This window comes from Centropristis striata, chromosome 17 (assembly GCF_030273125.1).
Source record: "Centropristis striata isolate RG_2023a ecotype Rhode Island chromosome 17, C.striata_1.0, whole genome shotgun sequence".
Lineage (NCBI taxonomy): Eukaryota > Metazoa > Chordata > Actinopteri > Perciformes > Serranidae > Centropristis > Centropristis striata.
In genome coordinates this window covers 34,185,095-34,210,860 of record NC_081533.1, presented here as the reverse complement: position 1 = coordinate 34,210,860, position 25,766 = coordinate 34,185,095, and the positions used below count along the sequence as shown (strand labels likewise).

At 39.5% G+C, this 25,766-nt stretch overlaps 1 protein-coding gene across 1 annotated transcript; it reads left to right on the top strand.

Annotated features, from left to right (window-relative positions):
- Window positions 1-1,000: 1,000 nt before the first annotated feature.
- Window positions 1,001-23,754, top strand: rnf150b (ring finger protein 150b). Its single transcript, XM_059355348.1, has 6 exons — window positions 1,001-1,998; window positions 13,931-14,181; window positions 16,399-16,553; window positions 19,541-19,637; window positions 20,394-20,655; window positions 22,190-23,754. Exons 1-6 carry the CDS (start codon window positions 1,542-1,544, stop codon window positions 22,306-22,308), a joined length of 1,341 nt encoding a protein of 446 aa, XP_059211331.1. The 5' UTR covers window positions 1,001-1,541; the 3' UTR covers window positions 22,309-23,754.
- The last annotated feature ends 2,012 nt before the right edge of the window (window positions 23,755-25,766 follow it).

Here is a 25,766-nt window from a genome sequence, read left to right as displayed (position 1 = left end):
TCCATAAAAACAACAGCTGTATTATATGGTTAAAATTCTGAAATAAATAAACATTTGGTAGTTATGATCAGGACTTAATCTTGTTCAAGAAATTAGTGAAAGTGACAAATAATATTAATATAAATTATTTCTGAAGCTACTTTTGGAAAGGGACACTAACATGAGAGAGTCCCACTGCGTAATAAATACATATTGAAATATTAAGTTACCCAGTGTGACATTTTTTTAAATTATTATTATTAATAATAAAAATACAAATAATAATAATACATTTTTATATGTACTCAAAGTCACTAAAAATAACAATTTTGGACAATAATAATATTTTCCCCAAGTATTACGCATACAGAATAGTATATAATAATAATAATATATAATATTTTTTTAATAAAAAAACAACAGTGGCATGTAAACAAACAATTGAAGAGTTAAAAATGTAAAAATGACAGTAAGAAGACAAGGAAATGTGTTTGTTTATTCTGGCCTTAAATTAACAAACTGGCACTTAAAGGTAGTTATGATCAGTGGGGAGTGATAGAAGTAAAAAATAAAATAAATAAATTAATAAAAAAACAAAAATAAATATCAGGGCTTTTATTTTACACTTAAAGGTAGTTATGATCAGTGGGGAGTGATATAAGTGAAAATAAATAAATAAATAAAATAAACAAAAATAAATATCGGGGCTTTTATTTTACACTTTAAGGTAGTTATGATCAGTGGGGAGTGATATAAGTGAAAAAATAAATAAATAAACAGAAATAAATATCAAGGCTTTTATTTTACACAGTGGGGAGTGATAGAAGTAAAAAATAAAATAAATAAACAGAAATAAATATCAGGGCTTTTATTTTACACTTAAAGGTAGTTATTATCAGCGGGGAGTGATATAAGTAAAAAATAAAGTAAATAAATAAATAAACAGAAATAAATATCAGGGCTTTTATTTTACACGTAAAGGTAGTTATGATCAGTGGGAAGTGATAGAAGTAAAAAATAAAATAAATAAACAGAAATAAATATCAGGGCTTTTATTTTTACACTCCATAACCGGAAGTGGAGCGTCCGGTTCCCGGTAGATTAACGGCTCCGGTCGGGCCCAGTCAAAACAATGCAGCTTAGCTGGCCTGCTGCGTGAAGCTAACGGTAGATATTCAGCCGTTATTTAACCGTTACTCAACCGTTACTCAACCGTTACTCAGCCGTTAGTTAACCGTTAACTCTGTGCTCGGTGCCTGTAACGGTTCCCGTGTGGCGGTTAGTCGTGTGGCGGGAGGCTCGTGCCGTCCCCGGGGTGTTGGTGTCTGTGGAGACTATGGCGGACGGAGGGCAGCCGAGACTCGGTTAGTAGACCCGGAGGAACCGCGGGAGACAGAGCGGGAGGAGACCCAGGCTGGTTAGAGACCGTCCTGCCCGGGAGCATGGTGCAGTAGGCGGCCGCTCGCTGCTGACGCTACCGGCCCCTCCGACCCAGAGACCCACCGACCCACCGCCCTCCGGCCGGCCGGACGTGGTGCTCCGTGGCCGGCAGCAGCAGCGCCATGGCCCCGGGCTCGCTGGTGGCGGCCTGCCGCAGCCTGGCCCTGTCCACGTGGCTGCTGTCCTTCTGCTTCGTGCACCTGCTGTGCCTGGACTTCACGGTGGCGGAGCGCGAGGAGTGGTACACGGCCTTCGTCAACATCACCTACGTGGACCCGGCCACCTCGGAGCTGCGCACCGACAAGACGGAGTGCGGCCGCTACGGGGAGCACTCCCCGAAGCGGGACGCCCGGGGGCTGCTGGTGCTGCCCGCCGCGCCGCACGACCGCCAGGCCTGCGACCCCAACACCCGGTTCCTGGTGCCGGCGCAGGCCGCGGCCTGGGTGGCGCTGATCGCCCGGGGCAACTGCACCTACAAGGACAAGATCCGCCACGCGGCCGCACACAACGCCTCCGCCGTGGTCATCTTCAACGTGGCGACCAGCAACAGCAACGAGACCATCACCATGCCGCACTCAGGTAACAACAAGGCTCACCTGGTTACAAGGCTCACCTGGTTACAAGGCTCACCTGGTTACAAGGCTCACCTGGTTACAAGGCTCACCTGGTTACAAGGCTCACCTGGTTACTGTTTATAGGTATCATCATAACAGTGGTGGGAAAGTATTCAGATCTATTACTGCAGTAAAAGTACTAATACACACTGTGAAATGACTCCACTACAGTAAAAGTACTAATACACACTGTGAAATGACTCCACTACAGTAAAAGTACTAATACACACTGTGAAATGACTCCACTACAGTAAAAGTACTAATACACACTGTGAAATGACTCCACTACAGTAAAAGTACTAATACACACTGTGAAATGACTCCACTACAGTAAAAGTACTAATACACACTGTGAAATGACTCCACTACAGTAAAAGTACTAATACACACTGTGAAATGACTCCACTACAGTAAAAGTACTAATACACACTGGTAAATGACTCCACTACAGTAAAAGTACTAATACACACTGGTAAATGACTCCACTACAGTAAAAGTACTAATACACACTGGTAAATGACTCCACTACAGTAAAAGTACTAATACACACTGGTAAATTACTCCACTACAAGTAAAAGCCCTGGCACTAAATGCAGTATTTTTAGACTGTGGTATTTCTGGTACTCAGGTACAGCTCACCTGGTTATTGTTTAGAGTTATCAACAGTGGGTTATTTCGTTATATTACGTGGCTCATTTTAACTACTTAATATACTGTTATAAGATTTAATTTAAAAAACACTTTTAATTAATCATGTTTGTTTATGTTAAATCTCGACCTGTAAAGTAACTAAAGCTGTCAGATAAATTAAGTGGAGTGAAAAGTAAAATATTTGCCTCTAAATGTAGTGGAGTAGAAGTATAAAATTTAAAATTTGTATAAAAACTTCTTGATGTAGTGGCGTAAGGTTAATATTAGTTAACAATTAAAGTTGTTTTAATCACAAAAAGCTACTTACTCTCTGTTGCTAAATACATGCAGTTTTCAAAATAAGAGCATGGTGTGTTATCAGAATCCACCACAGAACTTACAAGAAGACTGTCAAAATAAATGCCTTAAATAAAACATACAAGAACCTTTATTCTCCTTTAGAAAATTCATTAAAATATGCCCCAAGAGTAATTTTTGACGAGACCATCACCATGCCGCACTCAGGTAATAAGGCTCACCTGGTTATTATTGTTTATACTTATCATCATAACAGTGGTGGGAAAGTATTCAGATCTCTTACTGCAGTAAAAGTACTAATACCACACTGGTAAATTACTCCACTACAGTAAAAGTCCTGCATTCAGAACTTACTGAAGTAAAAGTACAAAAGTATCAGCATCAAAATGTACTTAAAGTATCAAAAGTAAAAGTACTCGTTATGCAGAATGGACCCACTCAGATTGTAATATTTATTCCAAATATATAGTACTCTATATAGAGTAGGGTACTAAATAAATACTACTAAATACTAATACTAAAAATTTCAACTCGATACCATTTTCGATACCACCAGGATAAAAACAAAGACCCCAACATTTAACAGAAATATTTTTATTAACAAGAAATCTGCAACATGTTTAAATGAACAGAACCACAGGTTAAATATTTATAATAAAAACAGTTGTGCAAAAAGAAACTGCAACTATGATAACAAGCTTCAGGTCTGAGGTAGTGCAACAAATAAATAAATACAATAAACAATAACAATTAGAACAATATTTTGAGGTTATATGCTGTGCACAATATTAGGAAAGCTTGATAATAAAGAGGTAGAGTCACTGTGTGTAGCTGTTTGGTTGCAGGTCGACTTTTCTCTGCTTCATTCAAGAGAGAAAATAACACTTTACAGTCACCAACATTTATGTAAACTTATTAACTTATTTATTTATTTACGTTGTTTATAATCATTAACGTGACGTCAGCCTTTAATTGCTAGCTACGGCTAATGGCTAATAATAACACGGCTAACATTAATGCTAGCCACCGGCCACGATGACATCAGTAAGAGGTCAGATTGAAACCAAAGACACTAACCTGTTAAGTCACAGTAAAGGCTGTAAACCAGGGGTGTCAAACTCAAATACACAGTGGGCCAACATGTAAAACTTGGACAAAGTCGCGGGCCAACATTGATATTTATTGAAAAAATGGACCTAAACAAGTTCAAACGAAATGGAACAAGCAAAGCTTGATATAACTTAATATTGCAAACATGCAAAATCAAATATCAAATACAACAAACAAACACATCAATGGCATTCATTTCTTAAATAAAATTTAAATAAAAATCGTATGTCCCTTTATTTTATATGCGGCCTTCTTTAAATTTAAATTTAACAGTAATTTTTTTCCACAGGCTAAAAATAAATGTGAGAATAAAATAACAATAATAAACCAAATGACTAATAATAATATCCTTCAATGAATGTGCAGCCATTCAAGCCTTGGACTAGCAAGAAAAAGTGCATAAAGACACTTTAATTGTTGCTCAGTTTGCTCCACACTGATCTACTGTGTTCAAGCCAGAACACCAGCAGAGCATTCTGGGATTTGTAGTATTATTTGCGCTGTATAATACCGGCGGGCCAGCTCTGGTTGTCATTTGGTATTTCCTCGCGGGCCAAATATAATTATACTGCGGGCCAAATTTGGCCCACGGGCCAGAGTTTGACACCTCTGCTGTAGAGGGTGTCGCTCCTTAAGATGTTTCACCAAGTTTGAAGTACTGCTGGTGCACGGTACGGTGAGGGGGAGGGGCCTGCTGCTGTGTGTGTGTGTATGTGCAGGCATCGGGGGGGGGGGTATCAATACTTTTGAAAATAATAATACAACGTTTCAGTCATAGACTGTATATGAATAATGGACGTAGTCACAGTGATGTCACCAGTTGGTTTGTGGCCCGTTGGAAGCCTCGAGTTCAGCATTACACGCGTCGCCATCTTGTTTCTGATACAGGAAGCATGACCATATTTGGACTGTGGAGGAGCTGGAGCATTAACTGGGATGTTAGCTTTGGCTAGCAAAAAAACAAAACCAAAATGTATCTTTCTGACCTCAGAAAACTGAGCAGCGACTCCTTGGAGTGTCTGTTAGTCCAACCAAACACTGAACAAGACATTTACTGAACAAAACGTTCAAATAAACTGTCATTAAGTGAAAATACAGTGAAAGGCTCAAAGTTATGAGACCAAACCGCTAAACGTCCTCTTTTCTATCTATATAACGTTATATATAACTTTATTGACACGTTGCCGTGGATACGCTCTGCTTCTCTCCTGGTGACGGCTCGCCTTGTTAGTGACCTGTCAATCAAAGGTAGCCCCGCCCCAAATCATACGATTCTTTATCTTCTATTTTCTTCTAAATGGGGCCATTATTAGAACTATTGACATCAAATTGTCTTGAAGAAGATTTTTTACTAGTGATTGAGACCATAGTGTTGTCCTGGAAAACATTTGTGAGCTAATAAATCAAGTGAGAAGTTTTCTCATTTTGCATTGAAATGAATGGAATAAAATGCTTCTGCAGCCGCCGTCAGCGCCCCCTGCTGGAATTTTCGGTGGATTGCAGGCTAAAGACACTTCCTGGTTGGCCTTCATGCTCAGACCAGGAGGTTGCTGCCTGGTTTTAGTATGGATACTTTAGACAGCCCTAAAATGGAGGGGAAAAGGCAATATCGGCTTCAAGAATTGACCCAAAAAAATCGTCAGCACATATCGGCATCATAAAAAACCCGTATGGGTCCACCACTAACTGGATCCCAGTGGGTTTGAACTGGTTTCAGCTGGAGCAGTTTCCTTCTGTGCTGCTGTGTGGTAACACCATCAGATGTATTTATATATTGGAGTCATTATTACTGTTTCTATTCTGCCAGTTTGTTCCACAATAATAACTATAGCGTGTGCTGTAGTGTCCTAGCGTCACCAGGTCTGAGAGAACCCCCTCCTCTGATCTGGATTCAGTCCAGAGAGTGTGTGCAGCTCTGATGAAGTGTGTGTGTTATATAAGAGACTAAAGTCTTTCTATTGGCTCTGACGGAGCAGGAACACACTCCCAGCTGTTCCTCCGTCAGCTGGAGACTCCTTCAGGGACCCACACACACTCACAGTGGCTTTAACAAGTCCTGGTTCTCATCAGGGTTCTCCAGCGTCAGGGACTTCATGTTCCACAGAGGGTTCCCTCCTCTCTTCACACTCATTCATTCAATTTACTCCAGAAAAAAACATCTGTGCAGGGCTCAAAATCCACCTTGTTATCCAGACACTTTATCTCATTCTGAGACCATTATTTTTATTATTATTATTATATATTTTTTTCTGTCTTTCTCAAACCAAAAACTTTATTTAAAAAATATTTAACATATTATACATTATTACATTATTAACAATATATACATATATAACAATGTCTGACAGTTATATGAATGATAACTGAGGAAAAAAAAGAATAAATAATAATAAAAATCATCATCATCATGAAAAATCATCATTACTGTTCAGTCATTTGCTGCCTATTTTAAAAAAAAATAAATAGCTAACACATCTTTGAATAGCTCACACCAAGCAAAAATGTCTCCATTATATATTGTGTAAAAATAGTTTTCATAACGGCACAAAATGTATATAGCATATACACTGATCATGTCAAGTCAGGTCAGTTTTTATTTCTTTCTTTATTTATTTTTATTTTTTAATTATTATTAAATTCTGCCGGTAACAGAATATTTTTCAACAATTCGTCTGCTGTCTGATAAATTATATATTCATTTATCAGACAGTATGCTGGTTACTTTCCAAGATGTTTATTAAAAAAAAAAAATCAGAAAGAAGTAGAAAATGTGCAATATATTTTAGTTAATTGTCTATAAAAGTCAGAAACGTATATAAAAATATGTTTTATTGTTTGTCAGTTAACGGTGGTTGCATTCTCCATTCCTTCTCCACAAAAGTCAGAAACTAGTGAAAATAATTTGTTCTCTTATTATCAGCTAATATGATGGTTATTTTCCAGATTAATTGTTTATAAAATTCATGAACTAGTAAAAAATGTGCAATATATTTAGCTTTTTCATTTAACTGTCTTTAAAAACCCCAAAATAGTGAAAAAAAAAGTATGTTAAATAATTATTTTGTTGATTAGTTGACTATAAAAGTCAGAAACAGGAACATATGTCTGCTATATTTTAGTTTATCAGTTGATTAACTGCTAACTAATTGTTTATAAAATTCTGGAGCTAGGGAAAAATTGCAATATATTTTTATTTTTCAGTTAATTGTCTAAAAAATGGCTAAAATATGGAGAATATATATGAGAGAGAGAGAATGCTTAACTTCCTTGATTTATTGTTATAAAATTCATAAACTAATGAAAAATGTCCAATATATTTTGCTTCATCCATGAATCGTCTCTAAAAGTCCAAAAACGGTGATTTTTGTTGATTAATTAACTATAAAAGTAAAATAAATGGAGAAAAAAATGTATGTTGAATAAGAAAACAAATATAAATGATTGTTGTTAATTGTGTACAATTTGAAAACAAGTGAAAAATGTGCATTGTATTTGGTTTCTCAAATGTCTATAAAAGTCAGAAATTAGCATAAAGATTGTGCTGTATTTAGTATGAGTTAACATGCTGGTTACTGTCTCAATAATGAGTGTGTGAAGGTGATAAACTAGTGATTGTGAGTGTTGTTGAGGAACATCAGTAGTGGAGGGAGTCTCTCCCTGCTCCAGTCACAGATTTCTGCTGTAAAGAGAGTTAATCCACCTGGAATCAGCTGATTTTATCATTCCTCAGTTCATCCCACAGATTAGTCTAAAGCTGCTCAACAACAAGATCGTTTGTTTTCTGCCTCCACCACACACAAGCTTTATCACATTTAACATAAAGAGACAGAAGCACTTTAATAACAGAGAAAGCTTTCTGGGATTGGTCGGCTTGTTTCAGTTGAGGACAGTTTTCACTTCTTTAACCCATAAGACCCAAATAGTCTAGACGGAATGGTCCAAAAAGTGAAAGTGAGGAGCATTTATGGGTACAAGTCAGGAACCGGCCTACTTTACTTATTCCAAGGGTGCTGAATCCAAAAAAAATGGTTCCCAAGCGAAATTTTTAGTTTTTGACCTTCTCATTTGCATATCAAAATGGCGGCCGTTGGTCGTTGGACCATTGTCCCCTAGTTTTTTTGTAAGTAGGCAATCAAAGATGAGAAAATTAAGTTTCTGGATCTATAGTCTAGAGTCAGAGCAAGAATATAGTGGAGGCTCAGTGTCTTTTATGTATATATATATATATATATATATATATATGCAAAATACCAACTTTTAAGGTTAAATTAAGCATTATTTGTGTCATTTTTTAAGGCCAACATAAATATTCAATCAATATCACTTTTAAATGTTCCAGTTGGTATTTTGCGCATATATATATATATATATATATATATATATATATATATATATATATATATATATATATAAAGACACTGAGCCTCCACTATATCCTTGCTCTGACTCTAGACTATAGATCCAGAAACTTAATTTCCTCATCTTTGATTGCCTACTTACAAAAAAACTAAGGGGAAATGGTCCAATGACTGAGCAAGATGGGCATTTGGTGCCATTTGATAAAAATTAGAAGGTCAAAAACTCAAAATTTCGCTTGGGAACCATTTTTTTTGGACTCAGCACCCTTGAGATATGTAAGGTAGGCCGGTTCCTGACTTGTACCCATAAATGCTCCTCACTTCTTATAGGAGGCCTTTATTCTGAAATCCGTCTAGACTATTATATCCTTAAAGGAACATTATGGGGGATATACCACAGACCAGGTGGACCACAAAAAAAAAACTACCCCTAAATGTCAAAGATCTGTGATGTGACATAAATGTTACATTGGACGTTGATGGTATTTGTGTTCATAATATTTCTTATTTTAAATTAAATAAACTAGACACATTTTCTGCTTTCAGAAACACAAATTTGCCTTTTTCTTTGCATCTCCACAACATATATCAAAATTGTGACATTAATAGTGCTGTTTAACAACAAATTGTTTTTCAGATTTGTTTTTAAGTAACAAAAATAATAATAAATAAATTGCCTTTTTGTTTGCATCTCCATAACATATATCAAAATTGTGACAGGACAGGAAATATGGTCAGAAAAAAATAAATGCAATACAGGACACCCTATTAACGGATTAGAATTGTTAAATGGGTTTAAACTAATAGTCCGGCGGTTTAGGACCAGATTTGGGAAGAAAGGGGACACAAAAGTACCACATTTTTTCCACATGCTCTCCATCACTATAGGTTTCAATTTTTGGTAGGAGCCAATTCATCAAGATTGCAGATCGGAGATGGCAGCCATATAAAATCTATGAGAACCAGTATATCTTCTAAGCCACTTAGAAGGTCAATCTTAGTCTCAAAATCTACATTTTCTGGGTCAAAGAATAATTTAAAGCTACTGAGAATATCACTAGATGATCAAATCGATATGTTCATTTTGGCCATGTATTTACATAATTATTAGATTCCAAACATTTTCAGCTCAGGATTCTCTGCTGCAGCACTTGAAGCGAGTTGCCTACCAGTCTGGGTGAAAATGAACATTTCTATTTGATCAAATAATCATCTAGTGATATTCTCAACAGCTTTAAATGATTCCTTGACCCAGAAAATGTAGATTTTGACACCAAGATTGACCTTCTGAGTGGCTTGGAAGATGTATTGGTTCTCATAGACTTTATATGGGTGCCATCTCGGATCGGCCATCTTGATGAAGTGGCTCCTACCAAAAATTGAAACCTATGGTGATAGAGAGCACGTGGAAAAAATGTGGTGCTTTTGTCCAGCGTGTCCCCTTTATTTAGCTAAGCTGCCTGACTATTAGATTCTAGAAGATTTAAAGTGTTTGTTACAGGGGTGTCACCATAGGTTCTTATGGGTTAAAGTGTTCATGTCCACAGTGTTTGTGCAGCTCTAGGTTAAAGGTGAAGTGGTGGTCATGTATAAACTCAGTGGGAACAGGAACACTATGTGTGTGAGAGACACATTGATCCCTGGGGTTTTATTTTTAGGCAGAAACAAATCGATGTAGTTTGCTGTGAGAGTTTGTTGGGGTTGGGGAGAGTTCAGCGGAGGCCTCGGGGCCAATTTATCCAACTTGTGGTCAACGAGACTGCACACACAGAAACACAGAATATATCAACTTCTGAACAAAGTCACGCTCTGTTTACCTCCCAATGTTTCTATCAAGTGAATGTTTTATTTCTCATTCCATCTGAAGGTTAAATGAGATTCAAGTGGCACCAATAAACAGGAAAACATCAAGACGACAACATGTCTCAAGCCAGTGAGTGCAATGAAAAAAAAAAGTTCAACTCGATACCGATATTCAGGAAAATATTCAATACTCGATACCATTTTCGATACCACCAGGATAAAAACAAAGACCCCAAAATTTAACAGAAATATTTTTATTAACAAGAAAAATGCAACATGTAAAAATGAACAGAACCACAGGTTAAATATTTATAATAAAAAACAGTTGTGCAAAAAGAAACTGCAACTATGATAACAAGCTTCAGGTCTGAGGTAGTGCACAAAATAAATAAATACAATAAACAATAACAATTAGAACAATATCTTTAGGTTATATGCTGGGCACAATATTAGGCAAGAGCATACGTTGGGTTCAGCTGCTTAATAAGTTGTTGGAACGCAGGTTTCTCCACGGTGTAAATAGGAACCTGATCCATATTATGTACTCTGCCACAGCTGTTTATTTTCATAGCTTCTGGGGACTTGGCATCATATTTTGGCGGTATCGATACTTTTGAAAATGAGTATTGTATCCGGATACACTCTGAACTAGTATCGATACTACTTTTTTTTTTTTTCTGGGACAGAATTTATTTATCAGAAAGTCTGGGGTTTTTATGTGACTTGGAAGTTGATATTTCGACAATATTGTCGGGCTGACTAATGGTGCTTTTCAGAAAATGATTTAATTTCTGATAAATAATCATGTGGATATAATGACTAAGTATGAAACGGAACAACTACTTTTAGAAAATATATTTTGGCTGTTATGCAGCCTTTAAAACCGGGGGAAAACCTGACATTTCTGATACTACGATATCTAGAATATAAGATGATATATATCTAATCTAAAATCACAATATCATAATGTAAATATATTACACAGCTGTACTTGGAGGTCAAATAGCATCCAGGCATTCGATACTTTTGACAACCCTAGTTCAGAGTAGAGGTGGTTATTTGTTTGGATTTTAACTATTCCGGTTTAATTGTGTTAATTTATTCCAGTTTTAGGGGCCAAACAGGTCACATGTTTCACAAAATACTTGACTGATATATTACTTAATATTGTTTTTAAACCAGGAGCCTATGTTGACACATTTGGTGTGTAAGTGACTAATTTATTTGTGACGTTTTAAACATAGAGGTCATATGAAGCTCCAACAGATAGAGTTCTCCTCATAGTAAAGACTGTTGGGTTCTTCGAGGTGAACCTCATCCTCTGTGTTCTGTATCCGAGCTGGTTTCTGGAGCTGTTTGACTGTCTGAAATGCAGTTTTGACAGACAAACAGGCTCCAGATTGTGACTGATTGTGGGCTGTGAGCAGGTCATTAGCAGCCTGGATCCTGATCTGTCCACTTCACTCACTGTTTCCTGTGAAAGTCTCTCCCGTCAGCTCCTCTCGCTGTTCATCAGCAGCCTGTCGGCCACAACATCTGTCTGCATCAGTGACTCATTTGCTGTAAACTTGTGTCGACACGGCGTCACATTCCCGGCTGTTCTGAAGGAATTCTGCACTTTTTACCTTCCCTAACCCTGACACTTTTTTGTACAAGCCTGTAGCGATTTCTCATGGTAAATATTTAACGTGGAAATTAAATGTTTACTAAAAATACTGCCGTTTAATCTTTGAGGGAAGTGAACGTTCATCTGCAGGATTCTCTGCGTGTTTTGGGGTTAAATCAGGGCGTTAGTCAGCCTCAAAATCCCCAAATTGCCCAAATCAGCTTTGCCTGGATGCAGAGGGAGTGGTTTGACTCACACTTCTCTGTTGGAGTGTCCTTCAGCACCACAGTGAATCATTACCAGCTGACCTTCGACCTCTGCTTACGGAGGCACGAGGGTTGTTTCTCAAAACGAGACACAAAACAACTTCTCTTTATTCTTCTTCTGCTGCCGTCAGTAGCTGCTTCTCTACAGAAATAAACCACTATTACAGGAATGATTTGACGGATTTGCACCTGACCGCTGTCACTGACTAATCCCTGGTCACTGACTAATCCCTGGTCACTGACTAATCCCTGGTCACTGACGAATCCCTGGTCACTGACGAATCCCTGGTCACTGACGAATCCCTGGTCACTGACTAATCCCTGGTCACTGACTAATCCCTGGTCACTGACTACCGTATTTTCCGCACTATGAGGCGCACTGGACTATAAGCCGCAGGTGTTTTAATGTTTAATTAGCATATGTAAGGGTTGGTGCACAGAGGGGATTGTGGGGAAAGAGATGGCTGCTTGAGGAAGCTTCTTTTACAGCCAGATTGACTGTCTTTAACTTAAAAGCTGCATCATATGCATTTCTACCTTTGTTTTCCATAATGAGAGTTTGTGCATGAAAACTTCCTTTGCACAAACTGTCTCGCTCTCGTAATGTCGTTCTGTCTCTCGCGCTGTCTCTCGTTCGGTCTCGTTCTGTCTCTCGTTCGGTCTCGTTCGGTCTCGTTCTGTCTCTCGTTCTGTCTCTCGTTCTGTCTCTCGTTCTGTCTCTCGTTCTGTCTCTTGTTCTGTCTCTCGTTCCGTCTCTCGTTCCGTCTCTCGTTCCGTCTCTCGCTCTCTCTCGTTCTCTCTCGTTCTCTCTCGTTCTGTCTCGTTCTGTCTCTCGTTCTGTCTCTCGTTCGGTCTCGTTCTGTCTCTCGTTCGGTCTCGTTCTGTCTCTCGTTCGGTCTCTCGTTCTGTCTCTCGTTCTGTCTCTCGCGCTGTCTCTCGTTCTGTCTCTCGTTCGGTCTCGTTCTGTCTCTCGTTCGGTCTCGTTCTGTCTCTCGTTCTGTCTCTTGTTCTGTCTCTCGTTCCGTCTCTCGTTCTGTTTCTCGTTCTGTCTCTCGTTCTGTCTCTCGTTCTGTCTCTCGTTCTGTCTCTCGTTCTGTTTCTCGTTCTGTCTCTCGTTCTGTCTCGTTCTGTCTCTCGTACCACTCTCGGTTTCACTTTTACTTTTGCGCGCTACCTGTTTCACTCTTTTCCGGCGCCCTGCCAGATCGGCTCGGGGTCCTTCGTATGCCGCTGATTACGGCACGGCGACTCCGACAAACTAAGTAGCTTTCGACACAAATACACACAGACAAGTGAAAAATATCTTAAAAGTATCTGAAGGACCCCGAGCCGATCTGGTAGTACACCTGCCTCCAGCTGTTCCTGCTGGAGCACGCCGCTCCTGGCGGACCGGTCATAGAGCCCAGAGAGTTAAAGTTGGTGGACTGACACCTGTAAAATCCATAGATTTAGGAGGTAACCTAGTGGCCGTTAGCTGTAAAAATCCATAGATTAGCCGCACCGTGATATAAGCCGCAGAATCGAAAAATGGGGAAAAAGGCGCGGTTTATAGTCCAAAAATTACGGTAATCCCTGGTCACTGACGAATCCCTGGTCACTGACGAATCCCTGGTCACTGACGAATCCCTGGTCACTGACGAATCCCTGGTCACAGACTAATCCCTGGTCACCGACGAATCCCTGGTCACCGACTAATCCCTGGTCTTTGCGTTGAAGATTCACTCACTTAAACTTAACGTAATTAAGCTGTTAATTGTTAAATGAGCACTCAGACTAACGTGCCGTGTGTCTCCCCTCGCTCTCCAGGTACGGGCGAGGTGGTCGCCATCATGATCCCGGAGCCCAAAGGCCGCGAGGTTGCAGCTCTACTGGAGCGCAACGTGACGGTCACCATGACGATCACCATCGGGACGAGGAACCTGCAGAAGTACGTGAGCAGGACGTCGGTGGTGTTCGTGTCCATCTCCTTCATCGTGCTGATGATCATCTCGCTGGCCTGGCTCGTCTTCTACTACATCCAGAGGTTCAGATACGCCAACGCACGAGACCGCAACCAGGTGAGCGCCACTCGCTCTTCTTCTTCTTCTTCTTCTTCTGCCGCTTCAGTCAATGAAAACATGCACAAAGTGGAATTTCTTTTGCTGAGATAAAATGACCAACCGATGGTGAAGGGACAACGAAGCCTCATGAACCATTTGCTTTATTTTTTTACCCCACTAGATGGCATATATGAACAAAGAGCGCTATCTCTTGGGCTCAGAAAATATAGAAAATAGTTTATGAGGCTTCGTTGTCACTTCACTACCAACCAGCTATTTAAAGCTTGTGTCTTTTTTGGTCATTTTGTGTCTTTTTTTGGTCATTTTGTTTCTTTTTGGGGTCATTTTGTCTTTTTTTGTCATTTTGTGTCTTTTCTGGTCAATTTGTGTCTTTTTTGGTCATTTTGTTTCTTTTTGGGGTCATTTTGTCTTTTTTTTTTTGGTAATTTTGTCTTTCTTTGGTAATTTTGTGTCTTTTTTGGTCATTTTGTGTCTTTTCAGGTCAATTTGTCTTTTTTGGTCATTTTGTTTTCTTTTTTTTGTTAATTTTGTGTCTTTTTTTGGTCATTTTGTTTCTTTTTGTCATTTGTCTCTTTTTTGTCATTTTGTGGTCATTTTGTGTCTTTTTTGGTCATTTTGTTTCCTTTTTTGGTCATTTTGTTTCTTTTTTGGGTGATCTGAACTGTGTGTGTGAGATTGTGTTCAGTGAGCGGAGTCGTGGACAACATGCATGTTAAATTGGGGGTTGCGACTCAAAAAGGTTGAGAACTCCTGGTTTACAGAGCGGAGCCTCCAGAAACCTCCTACTCTCTGTTGGGCTTCATCTCAGTGTTTCCATAGAAGTTTCCCCGTTCCAGTCTGCAAATCTGCAAAATTTCTTCTTTATATTCTGGTTCATTTTTATTTTCTTGCATTTGTTGCCTATTACAAAGTCTAGCAACTGAGTTCTGACTAAAACAGGTGATCTGTGGCAGTGAGTGAAGCATACTATTGTGTTTATGTGTTGGAAGATGGAAGTTCTACGGTTGAGAAAAAGTAGTGCCAAGTTAAGCAGCTGTGTATGGCAAAACAAATCGGTGGGCATATTGTTAATATAGGAAAACAGTTTTTTTTGGGTGTATAAACATTTTTATGGTGGGTCTTTGTTTTGGTGGTTCAGATCCTTTTTGTGACTACATGGAATACATGGACTGGGTAAAAACCACTTCAAATAATCCAAAGCATCCCTTTAAGTGCATGTAAACAGTACAGAGTGTCCCCAGAACAGCTGAAGTGATTAGAAACATGATCTACAAAAATTCCAATAACAAACAGTTTTTGCACGAGTCATAACTTACCACAGCTGCTTCCACTGACACGAGGGTGTGTTGGTTAGTGACCGCAGCTTTATGTGCAGAGAGAAAGATGGTGTCAACGTGTCACAAGCAGCAGAAGCTTTCAGGAGGAACCAAGGACTCCAGGAGCCTTCTAGTCTAGATGGATTTCAGAATAAAGGCTCCTATCAGAAGTGAGGAGCATTTATGGGTACAAGTCAGGAACCGGCCTACCTTACATATCTCAAGGGTGCTGAGTCCAAAAAAAATGGTTCCCAAGCGAAATTTTGAGTTTTTGACCTTCTAATTTGTATCAAATGGCCAAATTGCCCATCTTGCTCAGTCATTGGACCATTTCCCCTTAGTTTTTTTGTAAGTAGCCAATCAAAGATGAGGAAATTAAGTTTCTGGATCTATAGTATATATATATATATATATATATATATATATATATATATATATATATATATATATAAATATATAAATATATATATGCAAAATACCAACTGGAACATTTAAAAGTGATACTGATTGAATATTTATGTCGGCCTTAAAAAAATGACACAAATAATGCTTAATTTAACCTGAACAGTTGGTATTTTGCATATATATATATATATATATATATATAATGACCAAATAACTCACAAAATGACAAAAAAAAAGACATTAAGTGACCAAAAAGACTAAAACACATGAACTCTTTAACACAGTGGAGACAGAGCTGACTTCCAAAATGATTTGGCGACCCCCAGAAATCATCTCAAGACCCCAATTGGGGTCCCGACCCCAAGGTTGAGAACAGCTGCCATAAAGACCTAGAGCTCCACTAGAACAGTGTCAGATCCCTACCAAGGACTGCAGTTGTAAAGTATTTAAATGTATTTCTACATTAATATCTCCACCTGTCTCCGTGTCACAGCGTCGTCTAGGCGACGCAGCCAAGAAGGCCATCAGCAAGCTGCAGGTCCGCACCATCAGGAAGGGCGACCAGGAGACGGAGGCCGACTTCGACAACTGTGCCGTCTGCATCGAGGGCTACAAGCCCAACGACGTGGTCCGCATCCTGCCCTGCAGGTAAACTCACCCATATATAAGAGCCTTACCACCACGGGAACTCTGCTCACCCTTTAAACCAACACCATCCTGGTTCTAGTCCTGGCTGGTTCACCACTGACTCAACCTGTCAACCATCTCAGAACCGGTCTGCTTTTCCACAAACTAGGGCGCCATGTCATCACGCTACAGGATACGTCAGGGGTGGTCAACCTGTGGCTCCAGAGCCTCATGTGGCTCTTTAGGCCGCCTGCAGGGGCTCCCCGTGGCTGAGACATAAAAAATTAAATACATATTTTTACATTAAAATGTTCATTTATCAATGGTGTAGACCAAAAGTTATTTGTATTCCTTAATTGTAAAACTGTATAGCCTTTTTACAGCATATTAAAAACGTTTGGACATTTAAGTCAACTAAAATGTGCTTCATAGCTTACGAAAGTCTCCGGCCCGGCGCCTTAACCTTTAAGTTTTGCCAACTTTGAGTTTAGTTTTGAGTTCCTTGAGATAGACTAGTTTTAAAAAATCATATTAATAAATGCTCAGTATGACTATTAATAATGTTGGTAGGCTAATTTAGATTCATAAGGCTGTTTAATTTTCATTTTAGGCTCAATATAAGGTTTGCGGCTCCATTTTGCGATTTTCTCTTTTTTTTTTTTTTGGCCAACAGTGGCTCTTTAGTTAGTAAAGGTTATCCCCCCTGGTATACGTCTTAGTGGTCGACCGATATGGGTTTTTTAATGCCGATACCGATTATTTTGACATCAGTCTTTGACATCAGCTCCTGAAGGAAGTGGTTAGTGGTTGGAGACCAGCAAAGAGTCGCTGTCACTCCAACTGGAACCAGTTCTCCTGCAGAAATCCAGTTCTTTGGCAGGCGAAACGTGAAGAACTGGTTCCAGATTAGACCCTGACCCTCTAACTGCTTTTGGTCAAAAATGGCTGTGTGTTTGGCTGTAATGATGTTATAATAATACATTATAATAATGTAAATGTAAAAGTTAACTCAACTCAACTTTATTTGTAAAGCACTTTAAAACAACAACAGCCTCAACAAAGTGCTGTACATAAACAAACAGAACAAGAGACAATAAAATAAATAAAACAGGAAAAAAAAACACTAAAATAAATAGTTTCATTGCTTTTTAAAAGACAATTTAAAAAAACAATAAATAAAAGCAAACCATAAAACACTAAAAACAAGAGCAGAGTCTAATAAAATAATAATAGAATAAAAATAGGTTTTAAGATGACTTTTAAAAATAGACAGTGGGTTAAAAACAGACATAAAACATCAGATACAAGTAATGATAGAAAATGGCATAATTCTAAGTTAAAGATAAAATCAGGATGAGTGTGTTTTAAGAAGAAACTCAGGCGACCTGTTAACGTTGCTCTAAACTTGGTAATGACATGAGAAAAATAACTACTTTGTTACATATTTCATTCACATAGGAGTCTACAGAAACAGATGGCCAGTTCATATTTATTAACTGAATCAGCAGAACACCCACCATGCTGTGATATATATCATTATCACAATATCAGATTACTTCTATGGAGAATTTGTCCATTGAAGCAGAATATTTAATTTGATAAAAACATTGTTGTGTTTTGATCTTTTTCAACTGAAGTTATTGGTAATATCTTCATCACACAAAGTGAAATCCAGCTCTACAAATAATATAATCCTAGTTCTAATATTAGTATAGTCTAATCTTAATCTGCAACTCTACACAAACAGTCAAACACTGGGTTTAAACACAATACAGACAAACACAAAGAAAAGAGTCTGTGCAGCATTAGAGCGTTGATTTATAGTTTAAAGCTTCAAAAACACTTTGTTCAGCTCTAAAAACACGTTTACACAACAGATGTTGTTGTTTTGTCGTCATGTGATCACAGAATAACTGTGTGATGATGTTTGGGGCTCGACTCGGGACAAACTGTTTTCTTGTGATCACAGAAGAATATTTCTGAGCCCAGGGTGAGATCACAATGAATATTTGTTTTCCACAAGACTGACGATTGTGAAACCAGCTTCCAGAGATAAAAAAAAAAATAAAAGCCGTGTTTATCCAGAGTCTTTCTGGCCTTGTGCAACGGCACAAAGTGAAAGCAGCTGGAAGCTCAATGTAGTCTAGATGGATTTCAGAATAAAGGCCTCCTATAAGAAGTGAGGAGCATTTATGGGTACAAGTCAGGAACCGGCCTACCTTACATATCTCAAGGGTGCTGAGTCCAAAAAAAAAAGGTTCCCAAGCAAACATTTGAGTTTTTGACCTTCTAATTTGTATCAAATGGCCACCAAATGCCCATCTTGCTCAGTCATTGGACCATTTCCCCTTAGTTTTTTTGTAAGTAGGCAATCAAGATGAGGAAATTAAGTTTCTGGATCTATAGTCTAGAGTCAGAGCAAGAATATAGTGGAGGCTCTGTGTCTTTTTATGTATACATATATATATATATATATGCAAAATACCAACTGGAATATTTAAAAGTGATATTGATTGAATATTTATGTTGGCCTTAAAAAATGAGACAAATAATGCTTAATTTAACCTTAAAAGTTGGTATTTTGCATATATATATATATATATATATATATATATATATATATATATATATACATACATACATAAAAAAGACACTGAGCCTCCACTATATTCTTGCTCTGACTCTAGACTATAGATCTAGAAACTTAATTTCCTCATCTTGATTGCCTACTTACAAAAAAACTAAGGGGAAATGGTCCAACGACCAACGGCCGGCATTTTAATATGCAAATGAGAAGGTCAAAAACTAAAAATTTCGCTTGGGAACCATTTTTTTTGGATTCAGCACCCTTGGAATAAGTAAAGTAGGCCGGTTCCTGACTTGTACCCATAAATGCTCCTCACTTTCACTTTTTGGACAATTCTGTCTAGACTAACGAGCTCCCGAGTGACGAACTGCAGAAATAACTAACTGTGTGATAAATAACTGATGTGACTTGTTCTCTGCAGACACTTGTTCCATAAGAGCTGTGTGGATCCGTGGCTGCTGGACCACCGTACCTGTCCCATGTGCAAGATGAACATCCTGAAGGCCCTGGGCATCGCTGTGAGTCTCAACACCAGCCTGCAGCGCTTCACTAACACCTTCATGCAGAAACAAGTCTGAGTGCTTTACTGTCCACACTAATACTGGTAGAAGATCAGATCTTTGTAGTTGCAAATGTAATAGATAATTAAAGTTAAGCTTCATCAATTAAATGTATGCACGTTATCCATTTTTCAGAATACATGCACTGTATATGACCTATATTCATATATTTTCAACTGCTTAGGAACTGAGTTGGAAATTACATAAATACATGGCCAAAATGAACATATCTATTTGATCATATAATCATCTAGGGATATTCTCAAGAGCTTTAAATGATCCCTTGACCCAGAAAATGTATTTTTTGACACCAAGATTGACCTTTTAAGTGGCTTGGAAGATATACTGGTTCTCATAGACTTCATATGGCTGCCATCTCCGATCCGGAATCTTGATGAAGTGGCTCCTACCAAAAATTGAAACCTATGGTCATAGAGAGCATGTGGAAAAAAATGTGGTGCTTTTGTCCGGCGTGTCCCCTTTTTTTCCGCTAAGCCGCCTGACTATTGGTAGAATTTACAATTTTTGTCAAGGCACCAGTATAAACATTTATATATAGTATGAACACTTTATAACCACAAAATAAATAATCATGATGTTGTTGATAACAAAAGTTCTTCTTGAACTGTGAGAAAACCCCTTTTTTCAACACCAAAAAAGAAGATATTTAATTTGTTTGTGTTTGATATTAAAACCCTTTTCCTCTCTCTCCAGCTGAACGCAGACTGCCTGGACGAGCTGCCCCTGGACTACGACCTGGCCCTGGGGGGCGTGGGGGGGGTGGGGGTGGGCGGGGTCGGGGCCCTGGCGCTGGAGGCCGTGGTCTCCGGGGCCTCCAGCGACGGCACGCTGAGCGAGGCCGGCTCCTCCGTGGTGCTGGACCCCGGGGTCCGCCGGGTGGGACTCCCTCAGGACTACCAGGACCCCGACACGCTGAGAGACAGCCCTGTTACAGCTACCACAGACACACACACAGGTAACACACACACACACACACACACACACACACAGGTAACACACACACACACAGGTAACACACACACACACACACACACACACAGGTAACACACACAGGTAACACACACACACACAGGTAACACACACACACACACACACACACACAGGTAACACACACAGGTAACACACACACACACACACACACACAGGTAACACACACACACACACACACACACACAGGTAACACACACAGGTAACACACACACACACACACACACAGGTAACACACACACAGGTAACACACACACAGGTAACACACACACACACACACACACACACACAGGTAACACACACACACACACACTCACACACACACACACACACAGGTAACACACACACACACACACACACACAGAGGTAACACACACACACACACACAGGTAACACACACACACACACACACACACACACACACACAGAGGTAACACACACACACACACACAGGTAACACACACACACACACACACACACAGGTAGCACATAGGTAACACACACAGGTAACACACACACACACACACACACACACACACAGGTAACACACACACACACACAGACACACACAGGTAACACACACACACACACACACACAGGTAACACACACACACACACACACACACAGGTAACACACACACACACACACAGGTAACACACACACACACACAGGTAACACACACACGCACACACACACAGATAACACACAAACACACACACACACACACACACACACACGTTACACACACACACAAACACTGGTTACACACACACACACACACTAATGCTGGTTACACACACACAAACACACACACACACACACAAACACTGGTTACACACACAGACACTAATGCTGGTTACACACACAGACACAAACACTGGTTACACACACAGACACTAATAAGTGGTTCTATACTGACACCTGGTGGTGTTTCTGCTCCATAACATTTTCTTGATGTGATTCAAGTTCCTCCTGCTGAAACAGGATTTGAAGATGAAGGAACAAAAGAATCTACAGTCATGAAAAAAATTATTAGACCACCCTTGTTTTTTTCAATTTCTTGTTCATTTTAATACCTGGTACAACTAAAGGTACATTGGTTTGGACATAAGTGTCTAGATATCAGCTCTTAAATTAAACTCTTGTCAGCTTTTTTTTTTCATTATATTTATCAAAAAAAAAATGTCCTGTAGTTGAAGCAGGCATTAAAATGGAAGAATAAAGAAGTGCAAGAAAACAATGGTCTTATAACTTTTTTCCATGACTGTATCTTAAGTTTAAGTAAATGAGAAACCAGTCTGAACTATTCAAATTTCAATTTTTGTGCCTTATGTCCTTAAATGAACTTGTAAAATACTTATACAGGTATACTTAAGTTAAGCATTCAATCGGATAATTAAAATCATCGATAAATTAATCGACTAATCAAAGAATAAAGAGAACTGTTTGATTTCTGGTGGTGGTCCTGCTCTCCGGTCTAACCTGGTCCCCCTTCTTCCAGGCGAGCTGCAGCCGATGGCGAGCAGCGCCTCCGTGGCGTCCTTGGTCATCACCGTGGAAACGGGTCTCTCAGACGAGGAGGGCTCCATGGAGCAGTCCCAGCTGGGAGAGAAGTCCTGAGAGGAGCCCACCAGAACCAAACCAGAACCCTGGGCCAAAACAGACTCTAAACAGGTTGAGATCTTTAAAAGACTTCAGTGGACCTGAATCTGTGGAGAACCTCCTGACTGAAACCAGATCCAAGCCAAAACTTGACTGCACTAGACGGAGCGTGACCCAGGACCTGGTTCTGGTTTTGACCGGGTTTTTCTCTTCGGACCTTAGCTAAACCAAACCAACTTATCTGGCCCCCAGGTGGACCAGGATCTAGACTTTGATGGGTTTTCACATCGTGGACCTGAGTTAGATAAATGTGTGCGTGTTGGTTTCTATCTGGACTCAAAGAACCTGGTTTGGCTCGGTGTTTTAGTCTCCTCTGGGGCACTTGGTTGGACCAGGACCTGACCTGATCCAGCGTGGTGTAACTCAGCTCTCCAGGTGTTCTACTGGGATATAATCTAGTCTACCTGTCTGTTGTCAACCCGTGCAGGTGTCTTAATCGACCCACGTTTTCCTGCGTTTGTTTGGTCCGACGGTCTCTTCCTTGGTCCGACCCATCCGTCACGTAAAGAAGTTCAAATATAAATACAGACCTTCATTTCAAACGTCGTGGAACTCGTCAAGACATTCGTCTCTTTACTCTCAAAGGTCGGATGGGATTCGAGTCTCCACGAGATGTTTTACTCGGTACTGAACAGGGTAGGACCTGAGGAAGTCTGCTGCCAGAAGAGGATCTGCTCTTGGACGGCCGATCCTTAAACCCGGAGGATCTTTGATGGATGCGTGAGAACTCTAAACACCAGTGTGTGTTTCTAAAAGTGTCTGTGAGCGATCCAGGAATCTGGATGAACCTGCGTATTTCTACCTGTCGTACTTCAGTAAGGGGCGATCTTGTCTCGGGACCTTTTCCTGGAATCTTCTGGTTGTTTCGGGTGGAAAGGCACAACTAAACAAACCTGGACGGGACTCAGCATCAGGGCTGCTCGTCTGGTTTCTCTGGTTATTTTCGCTCCCTCTGATTGGCCCGGTGCTGTTTCTTGATGTCTGCAGTGACTGACTTTTCATTTTGGAAAGGAAGACTTTATTTTTTAAAGGACACACCAGAGATTGATTTTTTCTTTTAGCTGAACACGGTGGAGCCCCTGTCGTAGTATTACAGTTTGACTGCAGTATTAAATCACAACTACACGCAGTATTTTTTTAGTTTTTTCTCTTTTTGCCTGTCTGTATAGTTCAAGGCTCTTTTATCTTTACAGTGCAGTCGTACTGACAGTATTTGGTTTGGATGCTTTTTGTCCTCGGCTGTGGTTCCAAACAGGGTTCCTCTGTACGACATCAAGAAATGACTGTTAGCCGGCCTGTACAGAATATTATTCAGTGTGACAAAGGTTGATGAAATGTGGAATGTAATTCCTAATGTGAAAGACGTAGAAGGTTTGAACCGGTGACGGATCATAACGGCTGCACCGCCACATTTCACGGAGTCGTTTCTCTATTTACACCATTTACACCTGGTAGTCTAGACGGAATTGTCCAAAAAGTGAAAGTGAGGAGCATTTATGGGTACAAGTCAGGAACCGGCCTACTTTACTTATTCCAAGGGTGCTGAATCAAAAAAAAAATGGTTCCCAAGCGAAATTTAGAGTTTTTGACCTTCTAATTTGCATATCAAAATGGCGGCCGTTGGTCGTTGGACCATTGTCCCCTTAGTTTTTTTGTAAGTAGGCAATCAAAGATGAGGAAATTAAGTTTCTGGATCTATAGTCTAGGGTCAGAGCAAGGATATAGTGGAGGCTCAGTGCCTTTTTTATGTATATATATATATATATATATATGCAAAGTACCAACTTCTAAGGTTAAATTAAGCTTTATTTGTGTCATTTTTTAAGGCCAACATAAATATTCAATCAATATCACTTTTAAATGTTCCAGTTGGTATTTTGCATATATATATATATATATATATATATATATATATACATAAAAAAGATACTGAGCCTCCACTATATCCTTGCTCTGACCCTAGACAACAGATCTAGAAACTTAATTTCCTCATCTTTGATTGCCTACTTACAAAAAAACTAGGGGACAATGGTCCAACGACCAACGGCGGCCATTTTGATATGCAAATGAGAAGGTCAAAAACAAAAGAATTCGCTTGGGAACCATTTTTTTTTGGATTCAGCACCCTTGGAATAAGTAAAGTAGGCCGGTTCCTGACTTGTACCCATAAATGCTCCTCACTTTCACTTTTTTGGACAATTCCGTCTAGACTATGAGTCGTAAGCATCTATAATGCGGCGTAGGAACCCCGTCTCTCCGTTGCCTTGTTCTGTTTGCTGTCCGTCTGCCTGACGACCCGTGTCCTTCTAAAAAATCACCTTTATCTTTAACCCTGACAATCAACAATTAGGATCTTTCACTTGCCAGTTGGGGATCTTTTTCTCCCAACTCGAGCAAACCCGTCGTCTCCCAAATTTCAACAAGCTGTGAAAGACGATAGAAAGCCCCAAAGTCGTAGAGAGAGACGGCCTTTAGTAAAGAATCCTTCCCCGCTTTAGTGAGATGCCGAGCATGTAAATATAAACTGTATATTCCATACGTTCACCGCGCCGCGTGGCGTTGCTGTCGGTTTGCCAAACTGGTGTGCAGACCGCGTGGTGGCGCCGCCGCCGCTGCAGAGAGAGATAAAGATTGTCGTCTATTTTGATACCAGAGGAGACGTTTATTTTTGTAACGAAGACTCCCAGCAGCAGAGACTGACCCGCGGCCTGGTGACCCTCAATGTGATTGAGTACTGATCGGGCAGATTTCCGTGTTGATTATTTGTGTAATTGTACATACATTCAGTGCACAGAGGACCTTGGCGATATGAATCTAAACTATTGTAAGTTTGTCCGTAAACATTGAGGCCGGATTGATGATAAAACTGAACCTGAGAGAACTGAGTGTGAGTGAAGGCCGGAGAACCAACGCTGTAAGGTTTATTTTACTATTGTTGTCTATTTTAAAACCTTTTTCCAATTAGTCTGAATGGAAATTGGGACCTGTTTTCCTAGAAATAACTACGTTATAACTTCTGAAGCTGACTTTGAGACATAAAATTGAACATTTAAGTGTATTTTAAGACTTTCTACAGCTCTGCATGCACAAGGAATTGTCTTTTTTAGATCCTGGACATGCAGACTTTAAGGGGATTTAAGCAAAACAAATTGTGCAATTGGCTAAAAAAAGACAAAGAAATAAGAAATACTGAGATTGGTAATTTCCAATCAGCTCTAATGAATGTAATTGAGTTTTGTTATTAAGCTCTATTAATTGGTACCAAATTCTAAGAGAAAGAGGTAGAGCTTCAACAATTAAATTAGTCGTGAAATAATGGCAAACTATCTAATAATCGTATATCATGCAAAACTGTAAAATATTTCCTAGTTTTCTCTGCTGATATCACATGAAATCTTTGGACTGAGACGTTTATC